The sequence below is a fragment of the Pseudophryne corroboree genome, chromosome 8, assembly GCF_028390025.1.
Source record: "Pseudophryne corroboree isolate aPseCor3 chromosome 8, aPseCor3.hap2, whole genome shotgun sequence".
NCBI lineage: Eukaryota > Metazoa > Chordata > Amphibia > Anura > Myobatrachidae > Pseudophryne > Pseudophryne corroboree.
Window position 1 is genome coordinate 294,065,657 of NC_086451.1, and position 12,734 is coordinate 294,078,390.

The 12,734-nt window shown below is 46.9% G+C and overlaps 1 protein-coding gene across 1 annotated transcript; it reads right to left on the bottom strand.

Annotated features, from left to right (window-relative positions):
• Positions 1-3,315: 3,315 nt before the first annotated feature.
• LOC134948994 (RING finger protein 11-like) lies at positions 3,316-11,340 on the bottom strand. Its single transcript, XM_063937321.1, has 2 exons — positions 11,099-11,340; positions 3,316-6,651 (listed from the first exon to the last, which is right to left on the bottom strand). Exons 1-2 carry the CDS (start codon positions 11,163-11,165, stop codon positions 6,092-6,094), a joined length of 627 nt encoding a protein of 208 aa, XP_063793391.1. The 5' UTR covers positions 11,166-11,340; the 3' UTR covers positions 3,316-6,091.
• Positions 11,341-12,734: the final 1,394 nt, after the last annotated feature.

Here is a 12,734-nt window from a genome sequence, read left to right on the forward strand (position 1 = left end):
AGGGGGCAGTAAGGGTTATACTCACCCTCCTAACGGCTGAGGATTGCCCTGTGTATGCATCAATGATAACCAACATAAACCTTACATAAAATAACGACACAGAGAAATGAATTTGGCAGAAACTGTTATCTATTTATTTAAATGAGCTTTAAAGGCATAAACTTAAAGCCATAAACCTAGGTGAGCAGAAGACATGAGCGGCCAGCTATGCAATCCTTGCGCCTATCGCCCAGCAAACCTATAGGGGACGAAAAGAACCAGAAAAAAAGCTCAGATTGACACGTAAAATAGAAACAGTTCTGTTGGAAACATAATGAAATGAGGATATGCCAAAAAGAAAAAAAAATTGCATGGAAATTCCATGTAAACGAGCTTCAGGCCAATCGAAGCAACAAATAGATACAATGGGATAGGAGGTAAAACAAATAAATGGGGGGGGGGGTGTCACACAAGTAAACTCGGTCAGAGGTAAAACTTAAAACCTGCTGAGGGACATATAATTAAAATCCAATTAGCCAAATCAAGTATAATTAAGCCGAATTAAGTCCGTCAGTCCAGGTAAAAAATTGTCAAATCCCTCTAAACTCCCACTGCCAACAGTGGCGAGTAGCTAATCCCCGAGTAGGGAGGACAGGGGGAGACGTACAAGACCAACAAACAGCTCAACAAGTCCTGCATGCGCCTAAACGCTGCTAAGCTCTGCGCAAACTATCTAAATCCGCCAGAGCTTAGCCAATCACTCCTACCCGCCTCTTGGCTAGCATATTTAGCGGAATGCTTCTATGCCCTGACCGCGCTAGCAGCAGAAGGTGACAGCGAAGAGGAGGAGGAAGATCTATCATCATCGTCTGACTCCGCTGGTGCCTCATCTCAGAGCCAGGTTAAGGCTACGAGGGTCTGGGGAAGTCAAGGGGGTGCCCTGAGGTATATGGGCCTGATTCAGGTTGGATCGATATACGCGATCCAACTGCAAGAATGCAGAAAATGTGAACACTGCTGCCTGTCAATCAGAGGTTCGTTGGGTGGCAACGCTATGTTTCCTAGGTAGAGATTGAGCGTTGCAGGGATGCAGCGGCGCAAATAGGGTGTGTGACGGGGGCGTGATCAGGGCGGCTGCGTCATGTTACTCACAGCTGCTGCAATCAGAAAAATGTCGGCGGGCCTCCTGCCAGCGGGAGGCTAGCCCATTTTTTGCAATCAAGCAGAAATTGCTGTGAGACACACAGCATACATACACACAACACACACAGCATACATACATACATACACACAACATACATACATACATACATACATACATGCACAGCATACCTACAAACACACATATCATGAATACACACACATCTGGCATACATACACACAGCATACCTACACACACACACACACACACACACACACACACACACACACACACACACAGCATGCATCCAAACACACACAGCATACATACATACATACATACATACACAGCATTCATACATACATACATACATACATACACAGCATACATACATACACACACACACACAGCATACATACATACATACATACAACACACACAGCATACATACTCATACAGCATACAAACACGTTTCATGTATACATACATACATACACACAACATACATACATACATACATACATACATAGAGAGCATACCTACAAACACAGATAGCATGCACACACACATACACACAGCATACCTAAACACACACACAGCATACCTACACATAGCATACACACACACACGCAGCATACATACATACATACATACATATATACATACATACATACGTACGTACATACACCGCATACCTAAAAACACACACACACGCATACACAAAATACAAAATTAACCAAAAGAGGAGAAGGAGGGGAGTCACTGCTGGAGTCCATGTGAGCTGAGCCGCTGCTGCACATGCTCAGTAGCTCCCGGCCTCAGCTGTATGGGTGTAATGTATCCAATGCATAGAGCTCTGTCGATCAGATCTCTCTGTAAGGAGCAGCCAGGCAGGTGCTCTGATTGTGCCTGGTGGTGGCCCCGGCGGCTGCAGAGATGGAGACAACCAGGTTGTCTACATCTCTGAAAAACAAAATTGGTCCAGCACGGGAGGCCCCTGAGAGGCGAGGGGGCCCGGGGTAACGTATCCCCTGGGCCCTCCCTTAGTCTGGCTCTGCCTGACCTACAGTCTCAGGCTGACCAGCCACCGACGCCTCCGCCGAGAAAACCGTTTCATCCTCTCAGCTCTTCATTAAACTCTGATAAAGAAGTTAAAGCCACCCCCAAAGCTGAATCCAAAGAGGTGGACAAAAAGGGAGGAGAAACCACAGCAGGCGCCCTAGTATACTCTGCTGTAGCCAATCAGCGCTCTTTGCTTCATAGGCATCGCCCCCGTCTGACGTCCGAGACCGGTCAGGAGCCAAAGAATACAATGAACAATACCTCCTAAAGCACTGCACAATGAAGCAGCACGAGACAGTACAAAATAGGTCATCAACCTATAACAACATATGGAAAAAAAAAAACAAGTGTACAACCTCACTTGCGCTTTAAAATGTCCCAAACTTGTTAATCCTCAATGTGGTCATTTCACAATAGAATCAAAAGATGTAATGTCCGATTGTAATCACATAGAAACAAGAAAATCACACAATAGTGTAATACTGCAAATAAACACAGCTCCACCAGTCGGTGATACAAGGAAGGGAAGTATGTGTGGATAGTCCCAATCCAATTATAACTCTCTCATTCCTTTACGTTGACACCCAAAGTGGTGATAGTTGCAAACTTGAGCAGATTTTTACATGTATGCTTACTTGTAACAAATAGATGCAAAGCACATAAAGGTTTCTTTGGACTTCTATAGTCCCTATCGCTGGATAATGATAGGGACTGATGTCTCTCATAACATATATATGGAATCAGAAAGAACCGTATTAAAATCTAAAAGTATTTATTAGAAGTGATAAATACATACAATTGGACAAGACAACCGTACCATAATGAAGTTATATACAATCCACTGGAAGATGTAACCTGGGTATCAAAAAGCAGTGGGTCCAGAAATATGGATTTTGTTTGTCAGGCCAATATAAAACCCTGTTTCTACGCGTTTCGACCTTGTGTGGCATCTTTATCAAGATGACAACAGTGTTATAAGCACTTATGTCTGATAGCCGCTTCTATGAAGAAACCCCCTGTAGGATTGGCAGAAGCTTGGGTAGGGGCAACACTCTGGGGGTGTGCCCAGCATTTCTGGAGATACTGGGCTGCCCCTGCTGGGAGCCAAAGAAGATGAACGTCATAGAAGAAAGAAGAAGGGATCACGGCGGCCGGAGAGCAAAGAGGATTCCGCGGGAGCAGTTCCTGAGGCCACAGAAGAGGCCTGAATATGCTGCCATCAAGAAAGAAGATCTCAAGTTCAGGCTGATCGCAGAGATTGGGCAGCAGTCAAAGACAGAAGTTGAGGACGCACTTCTCCAACAGGGTAGGTAGGTCCTCGGTGAAGCATGCAAGTCACCCTCTTCCCCACTAGACCACCAGATTTCAAACATTGGGCCCATGGGGTCAAATCAGACACTAGGCCTGTGGCGCACTAGGCAGGCCCTTTGGCCCAGGGCACAGAGATCGAGCACTAGGCCTGTGGCTCAGTTCAGGCACTAGGCCCTATCAGTTAAGTGTGGCCCCCGTAAGTGTATAAGGCAACTCTGGGCATTAGACCCAGGTCACCCAACCTGCCCCATGGTAGGCAGGCACTAGGCCCATAGTTAAAAGTCAGGCCATAGGCCTGTGGCCAGTTAGGGGATACTAGGCCCTATTAGTTTGAGTGCCCACAAGTAGACAGGTCCATAGGCCTGAGCCGCATATAAGGAGGGACGCTGGGCGCTTGGCCCAGGTCACCGTAAAAGACACTGTAAAGGGGAGGAGATGGCAGTTCCTGAGGCTGCAAAAGAGGTCTGGATATGCTGCCATCAAGAAAGAAGATCTCCAGCTCCGGCTGAACACGGAGAAGGGGCGGCGGCCAAAGACAGAAGTTGAAGACCGGGAAGTGCTTCTCCAACAGTGTAGGTAGTCCCTCAGTGAGTCAAGCAAGTCAACCCCTTCCCCACTAGACCTCCAGATTTCTGGCATTTAGCCTGTGGGGTCAAATCAGACACTAGGCCTGTGGTGCACTATGCGGGCCATTTGGCCCAGGGCACAGAGATTGAGCACTAGGCTTGTGGCTTAGTTCAGGCTTAGGCCTGTGGGCATGTCAGAGAGCACTAGGCCCTATCAGTTAAGTGTGGCCCCCGTAGGAGTATCAGGCGACTCTGGGCATTAGGCCCAAGTCACCCAACCTGCCCCATGGTAGGCAGGAACTAGACCCATGGCTAAAAGTCAGGCCTTAGGCCTGTGGCCAGTTAGGGGGTGCTAGGCCCTATAGGTTTTAGCACCCACAAGTGGGCAGACCCATAGGCCTGAGCCGCATATAAGGAGTGACGCTGGGCGCTTGTCCCAGGTCATCGTAAAAGACACCGTAAAGGGGAGAAGTTGGCACGAGAAAGGGAAGGACTCAGGATAAAAAATGTATCCTCCCCCCTCCTAAAAGTAAAGTCTAGATCCGCCCCTGCATCGCAGCCAAGATGATTGGGTGGAGGCCAGCCCTGCCACTGCATGTAGAGACAGCCCAGCCCATCTCACAGCCAAGCGACGCTGATCTGATCTGGACCTGGACACATAAGTAATGTAAGCAAACTTGTGTATGACAATGCCTGCAGCCATCTCATTGCTTTTCTCTATTGCCTCCCCAAGCACCCACTATCTCCATGCCACCCTCTCCCTACCACTCAGTATCACCCTGTCACCCATGTTCATCCTGTCATCCTCTCCCTGTTACTGTCACCCTCTCCCTGTCACCCACTGTCTCCATGCCTCTCTCTCCCTGTCACTATCACCCTGTCACCCACTCCCTTATACTATCACCCTGTCACCCACTGTCTCCATGCCATTCTCTCCCTGTCACTATCACTCTGTCACCCTCTCCCTGATATTATCACCCTGTCACCCTCTCCCTGCCACTCACTATCACCCTGTCACTGTCATCTTGTCACCCTCTCCCTGTCACCAATTATCTCTATGCCACTCTCTCCCTGTCACCAATTATCTCCATGTCACCCTTTCCCTGTCACTATCATCCTGTCACCCTCTCCTTGATACTATCACCCTTCCACTCACTATCTTAATGCCACCCTCTCCCTGCCACTCACTATCACCCTGTCACTGTGACCCTCTCTCTGTCACCAATTATCTCCATGCCACCCTCTCCCTGTCAGCAATTATGTCCATGCCTCCTTTTCCCTGTCACTGTCACCCTCTACTTGCTACTCACTATCACCCTGTCACCCTCTCCCTGTCACTATCACACTTTTACCCTCTCCCTGTCTTTCACTATCTTCCTGTCAGCAACTGTCTTCTCCTCACCCACTATCTCCCTGTCAACCTCTGCTATAGCCAACCCACGGCCTCTCTGTCACCATCTACCTCTCCTTGTCTCCCTCTGCCTTCCTCTGTCACCCTATGCTCCCCATCACGCTCTGCCTTCCCCTGTCACCCTTTGATTTCCAATGTCTCCCTCTACATCTTCCCATGGAAGTCAGCCACCTCATCTACTATGAAGGGGCCAGGAAATCTCCAACCTCAGACGGAGATCCTAACCCCATCCCTCCCCAACAACGGGGGCGACACAAATCCATTTAGAGAAACTGGGCTGTTACCACCTGTTCCCCGTCCTCAAGCGGCATCAGAACGTCAATCACTGATAATCCAATACCGTAGTATGACCAACGCCGTAGACCTGTACTGCACATGCATGGGTCCGGCACATGTGCAAGGTTCCGAAACACCAGTACTTGACTGCATGCTCTGCTACAGCGTCGGGAGCTAAATCAGGCCCAGTGTGGTGATGGAGTCTGTGGATATGTCCAGCCTAGGCCGCAGGAGGGTGGTAGGAGTACAGGAGATATAGCAGTTGGCTGATGGAACTGGACAGTGGAGGAGATGGTATGGAATGGAGAGAAGATGGTGATTTAGATCTTCCTCTTCCTGCCATACTCAGGAGATCCAAAACACGATCGGCCTCGGGATGCACTCTCTGCGGCACACAGGACAGCTGAGATTTGTTTCAAACCACTGGGATATGCAGCTTGGATGATACCTGTGGCTGCAGGGCAGGACAATCACTCGCTCCCCTTCTTCGTACTCCATCAGACAGATAACACACGATTGTGTTGCTTCCTCTGCAGTAATGGTCATTGGGAATCCGTAGAGCTCTTCCAAGATGGCCAGGAGATTCTGCTCGTCAATCTCTATCATCATGGCCGGGAGATTCTGCCCGTTGATCTCAATCACCATGGCTGGAAGACTCTGCTCATTCTCAGCTGGTTGCTGGGAGCTTGGACCAGGGCGAGGATCTGAGCTTGGTCTGTCTGTTGCTATCTCAGGAGTAGGAAGAGGAGAGCGGCTTCGGTGTCTGTGCTCCCTCTGAGGTCTCTGTAGCCGAGGAGATGTTTCTCCGCTTGATGGATGTTCCTGGGTGTTCTGACGAGATCTTCTTACACCTCTGCGTCGCTCAGATCGCAGCCTCTCCTCAAACACTGTCTGGGATGACTCATCTGAAAAGATATACCTTTATATAGTAGCCATAATAATTACCTATAGATAACATGGACCAATCAATTGTTGATCAATAACTTGAGTTACAACAATAATAATACAAATATAATAATATTTTGGTATATCATTGCTAGTGTTACACTGTAAGAGGCTGATAGAATAAGAGTTGTTTAATTTATTGTAGTTAGAAGAGAGTGTTGGTAATGGTACAGGTGGGAAGGGAGAAGGAAGGGGGGGTGCTGGCATGACAAGTCATAAAGAAAATGATAAAATATCAGACCCAAGCAGGGGATATAGTGGAGGCGGCCTCTTTGTGACAAACCCAAGGTGCCCAGATATATGGAAACTGGATTGGGTGCTCAGGCAGGACGCTAGAAAGTAGAAATGTATTCCAGGTGTAGATTTTCCAAATAGGGTTGAGTAGAGCAGAGAAGGGAGGCAGCGCTGGATGTTTCTAATGAGGAGCAGCAGTACAATTAGCTGCATTTAGCTGCATGAGTGAGTACTGTTGTGTGTGTCTGCAGCGGAGTAGGGAAGGGAATGCTAATACCAGTGAGTGTAACATTCAGACGATCAGTCACTGACCAGAACCCTGTGATTCTGAGACAGAACCACCATAAGTATCCCAAGGAGCCCCTATAATATCTATGAGTGGCCAGAGGGAAAATAAATGAGAAGGCACCAGAGGAACGTGTGCGGCTCAGAGTGGAGATTGGGCTAGATGTGAGGGTGCATTAGTGGGGGTAGAATAGGTGGGAGTAGGGTAGTAAAGAGATGGGAATAATGGTGTGAGGGCTGTGGGAGAATCTGGTCTACCTCCTGCTTGCTTGCACCTTATGTCATCTGTCTGTCGCCCCTTCCTACTAGATTGTTAGCTCCTCAGAGCAGGGCCCTCTTTCCTCATATTGTCAAAACCCTCCTACTCAACGACCATCTTTACCCCTATTTTCTCCTGCTGGTAAAGGCTCATCTCTATCTATGGCCACCAGCTCCTAGTAGTACGCTGATCACTCACTCACTACTTACATCTAAGCTATATTATGTTTTGAGAATTGTGGTGTTCTTTGTTACCTGTACTCTATTTTTGTTATTTATTTATTTACTGTAATGTTAAATTTTGTTTCCCTGTACTGTCCTTTGTACGGCGCTGCAAAACACTTGTGGTGCCTTATAAATAAAATGTAATAATAATAATAATAATAATAATAGCCTGTAAGGAGCTATATAAGTGGGTAGCGGAACAGGAAAGACACTTTTAAAAAAACTGAACTAGTCTTTAAATTAAACCATGCTGAGGACTGAGCTTTAATGGTTCAGGTCTGTGTTTCTTATACTTGGTCCTCAGCACCCCTAACAGGTCATGTTTTCATGACCTCCTGTGTCTCCCTAGACTGTGTCAGTTAGGAATGAATGCGCTGCAACTTTTGAAATGTGACAGATACAGCGAGTGATGAGCCCATCTGTGCCCCAGCTAGAGGGTCTGCAACACGTTACCTGTCAGCGGTCCTGAGGGCTGAGTATGAGAAACCCCTTAGCTCATACAATGACTTGGTGATTTTGTGAACTCTGAGACTTTATATTACTTTGGGCCAAGCTGGCTGTGACCATCTCTGTTCAGCTGCTGGACCCAGAACTCAGCTGTCAGCTCCTATTTCTCCCTCTGCATTAGTTCCCCATCACTGCGTCCCTCCTCGCTAGTCTGTACCCATGACCTGCTTTGTTCCCTGCGCAGGCGCACTCTCAGGCCTGCATAAGCAGCAGCACCTCACACCCACAATTCATCTGGGCATGTCTATCTCACCCTGCACCTTCTCATGGCTGCTGGGGACATCTCACCCAACCCTGGACCCCATACACTCCCCACTATCTGCTCACACTCCTCTTTCCACCCCAAAATGTTCCATCCAGCTCATGCATGTCATCCCTCCAACCTGACCCACATATTTCCCATACTCTGTAAAGTACATAAACCATAAGGGCCTTACACATTGAGCGATCCGCTGCTGAGCTGCCCGACGGTGGATACGGCCAACGGGTGACCCGGCGGCAGGGGGGGGGGGGGGGGGGGGGCAGTGACGGGGGGAGTGAAATTTCTTCACTCCCCCTGTCACCCGTCTCCATAGAAGTGCAGGCAAATATGGACAAGAAGCAAGGCCACGCATCGTTGATCGGTGGTGCCTCCACACTCAAAGATATGAACGGTATCTCGTTCATTAATTATCGAGATCATTTATATCTTTGAGTATTATCGCCCAGTGTGTAGGGCCTAATAGACCTTAGAGTCACATTACAGTTTCCAGATCGTAGACTGTTGGATGGTAAAATTAAAAATTTGTTGAGATAATTTTTGAGGGGGGGGGGGGGGGGGCTCAGAGATTTTAGCTGCCTACGGGCCTCCATAGGATTTAATCCTGCACCACTCACACCCGTCTATTTAATCCCTCACACCCCATTGCCAGTTCATTTTGACACTCAGAGCACATTGCATTGTCATCAGACTGCGTCACCTCCCCCTATTGGTCCAGCAACTGAAGAGAGATGGCAGCTCAATAGCTCCTACATTAGCCTTGTTTTATGTGTGATCCCAGATCCTCAGCACCAGTGTGTTATTATGAGCAGTACCTATAAGTGCCGGATGGTTTGTATATATATATATGTGAGAATAAAAGAGTGTGAGGCAGGGCATAGAGGTAATGTGCAGCTAAGGCCCCATACAGGGTATCCGTTTGGATGGTCGACCATGTTATGGTCGACAGTCATTAGGTTGACCACTATTTGGTCGACATTGACATGGTCGACATGGACACATGGTCGACACATGAAAAGGTCGACATGAGGTTTTTTTTTTTTTTTATTATTTTGTGGAACCTTTCCATACTTTACGATCCACGTGGACTACGATTGGGAACGGTAATCTGTGCCAAGCGCAGCGGTAGCATAGCGAGGCACCTTGCCCGAAGCATGGCGAGCGAAGCGAGCCATGCGAGGGGACACGGTGCACTAATTGCGGTTCCCCGTCACTTTACGCCAAAAAACGACACCAAAATAAGTAAAAAAAATCTCATGTCGACCTTTTGTCCATGTCGACCATGCCAATGTCGACCAATAGTGGTCGACCGAATGACTGTCGACCATAACATGGTCGACCATTCATACCAGAACCCCCATACAGTACATCAGCAATTACAAAACAAAAAACATAATTCACAGATTCAATGATCCCCCATTTAACCACTTAACTGGCATGGTCAGATTACATGCGACCTCATCACCCCACTGTGTCCCCCAGTTTGTGACAAGGAGATCCGTTCTGGAGATGAGCATAATATCATATTTCAAAAATACTTTTTAAACCATATTAATAAAAAAAAGTAAGAAAAACAATGTTATGAATGGTTTTAAAGTGAAAAATCATTAGTTAAGTGGTTAAAGACTCCACAATCCACCAATCTGCCCCCATACATTACAGATATTGTTTAGTGATTGCAGATCATTTTCAGCAAATACAGATCTGCTGAATCTGGAAGGGCTCATGATGTTACTAGTAACGGTCTGCAAATCTGCTGATTGTTACCATACACTAGTGATCTACAGCTTTAATTGATCTGTGAAACTCAACATGTATAAAATCCTGATTTACCAATCACTGGTCAGAATCTGCGATCTGTTATCCCTATATATTGTAGATTTTATTTACACAATGATCTGCAAAATCCCAAATTGCCCTAATTTATTGCTGATGCATGGAGGCCACATCTCCAATTGCCATCCGCATGGTACACAGGGTAACATAGCATGGGGGGATATTTATCAGTGCTTGGAGAGAAATAAAGTAGCAGCCAATCAGCGCCTGTCATCATTCAAATCCAGCCTGTAACATGGCTGATTGGCTGGTACTTTATCTCTCTCCACTATATCAATTGAAGTCTAAGTCTTGGTATATCTCCCCCTCTGACTGTAAAATGACAGTTGGTAGCTGATTGGTTGGTACATTGGGGTCTATGTATAAAGCCTGAGATAAAGTGGATGGCGATAAAGTACCAGTGAATCAGCTCCTAACTGCCATGTTATAAACTGTGTTTTAGAAATGACAGCTGGCTGGTTGGTAGTTTATCTCCATTCACTTTATCTCTCTCCAAGTTTTAGTACATAGACCTTTTAATCTCTCCCCAAGCTTACATGAATCTCCAACAAAGTATAAAAAGCAAGATATATAACTAATGTGCAGCTAATACCAACTACCGCCCCACACAGGGTGAGAGGGCATAGCGGAGATTTCACAGCTTGTAGTAAAGGAATGTGGGGAGAGATAAAGTACCAGCCAGTCAGCTCCTAACTGTCATTTTAATGACAGTTGGAAGCTGATCGCTTGGTACTTCATCTCTCTCCAATCTTTGATAAATCTGCCCCTTAGATTGGAATCACTGCCACAAATATCTCACTTACCATGATCTCCTTGACGGCTCCAGGTCCGCTGGTCCTCCTGGAGTCGTCGCAATTCTCTCCGGCTCATCTCCAGATGTCCAATAAATCCACCAAATAGAAAAAATTAAATAAAAAAATGTTCAGGAAAGCACAGATTTTATTGTGCTTTGAACAACAAGATAATCGCTGGAAGTATAACACTAGCTGCCAAAGCACACTAGCTCACTCTTCCAAGGCAAGACTATAGTATCAGCCACCAGAGCTTCAACTGTCAACTGCCACTGATGCTGCTGTGCACTGGGCTCCTATACCTGTCCATAGACAAAAATGGCCGACCTGCCCGCATCACTCACTGCAGTCAGGTGGCCATATTTCTTACTGGCATGGAGAAAACCAGCTATGGAGAATCTGTATTATCATGAATTTTACTGCTGACTAGCTTACACAATATTTCTACAAACTTTCCAATGAAGCCCCACCCACTACCCCATAAGCACAACCCCCTGTGCGGTCACAGATTGGGACTTTTGGATGTAATAGTGACAGTGGGCTGGTATGTCTCATGGTAAATTCTTCTCAATTCCAAATCATTACTCTTCAGTCTGCAGCATACTAATCCATAGGCCCCAATTGATAATGTAATAATTTCCATATTATTTCTTATCTGCAGCATTGCTTATCAATCCTGTGGCCATGGTCAGGAGACTGATTACAGCCACTAGAACTATCCTCAGCAGGAGCTGCGGAACTGCACTTCTTCCAGATTCTAACAAAATGTGTCTGGGTGACAGGACATAGTGTGTTCAAACTGAAATCTAAATTGCAGTGTAAAAATAAAGCAGCTAGTATTTACTCTGCACAGAAACAATTTAACCCACCCAAATCCAATAGGCCCTACACACTGGTCGATATTACTAAAAGATATGAACAATCTCGTTCATTAATGAACGAGATACCATTCATATCTTTTAGTGTGGAGGCAGCAACGATGAACGATGCGCGGCCCTGCGCTCATTAATCGTTGGTGCCCCGTCGCTTGTGCATGCAGGCTAATATGGACGATCTCGTCCATATTTGCATTAGTGATGAGCAGGTTCGGTTTCTCGGAAACCGAACCCCCCCGAACTTCACCCTTTTTACACGGGTCCGAGCCATACTCGGATTCTCCCGTATGGCTCGGGTAACCCGAGTGCGCCCGAACGTCATCATCCCGCTGTCGGATTCTCGCGAGATTCGGATTCTATATAAGCAGCCGCGCGTCGCCGCCATTTTCACTCGTGCATTGGAAATGTTAGGGAGAGGACGTGGCTGGCGTCCTCTCCGTTATTGTTGAACTTGATTGTGCACTATTGCTTAATTGTGGGGAGGGCTGGGGAGCAGCTGTATAATATAGGAGGAGTACAGTGCAGAGTTTTGCTGATCAGTGACCACCAGTTATCCGTTCTCTGCCTGAAAAAAACGCTCCATATCTGTGCTCAGTGTGCTGCATATATCTGTGCTCACACTGCTTAATTGTGGGGACTGGGGAGCAGCTGTATTATATAGCAGGAGTACAGTGCAGAGTTTTGCTGACAGTGACCACCAGTATACGTTGTCTGTCTGAAAAAACACTCCATATCTGTGCTCAGTGTGCTGCTTTATTGTGGGGACTGGGGAC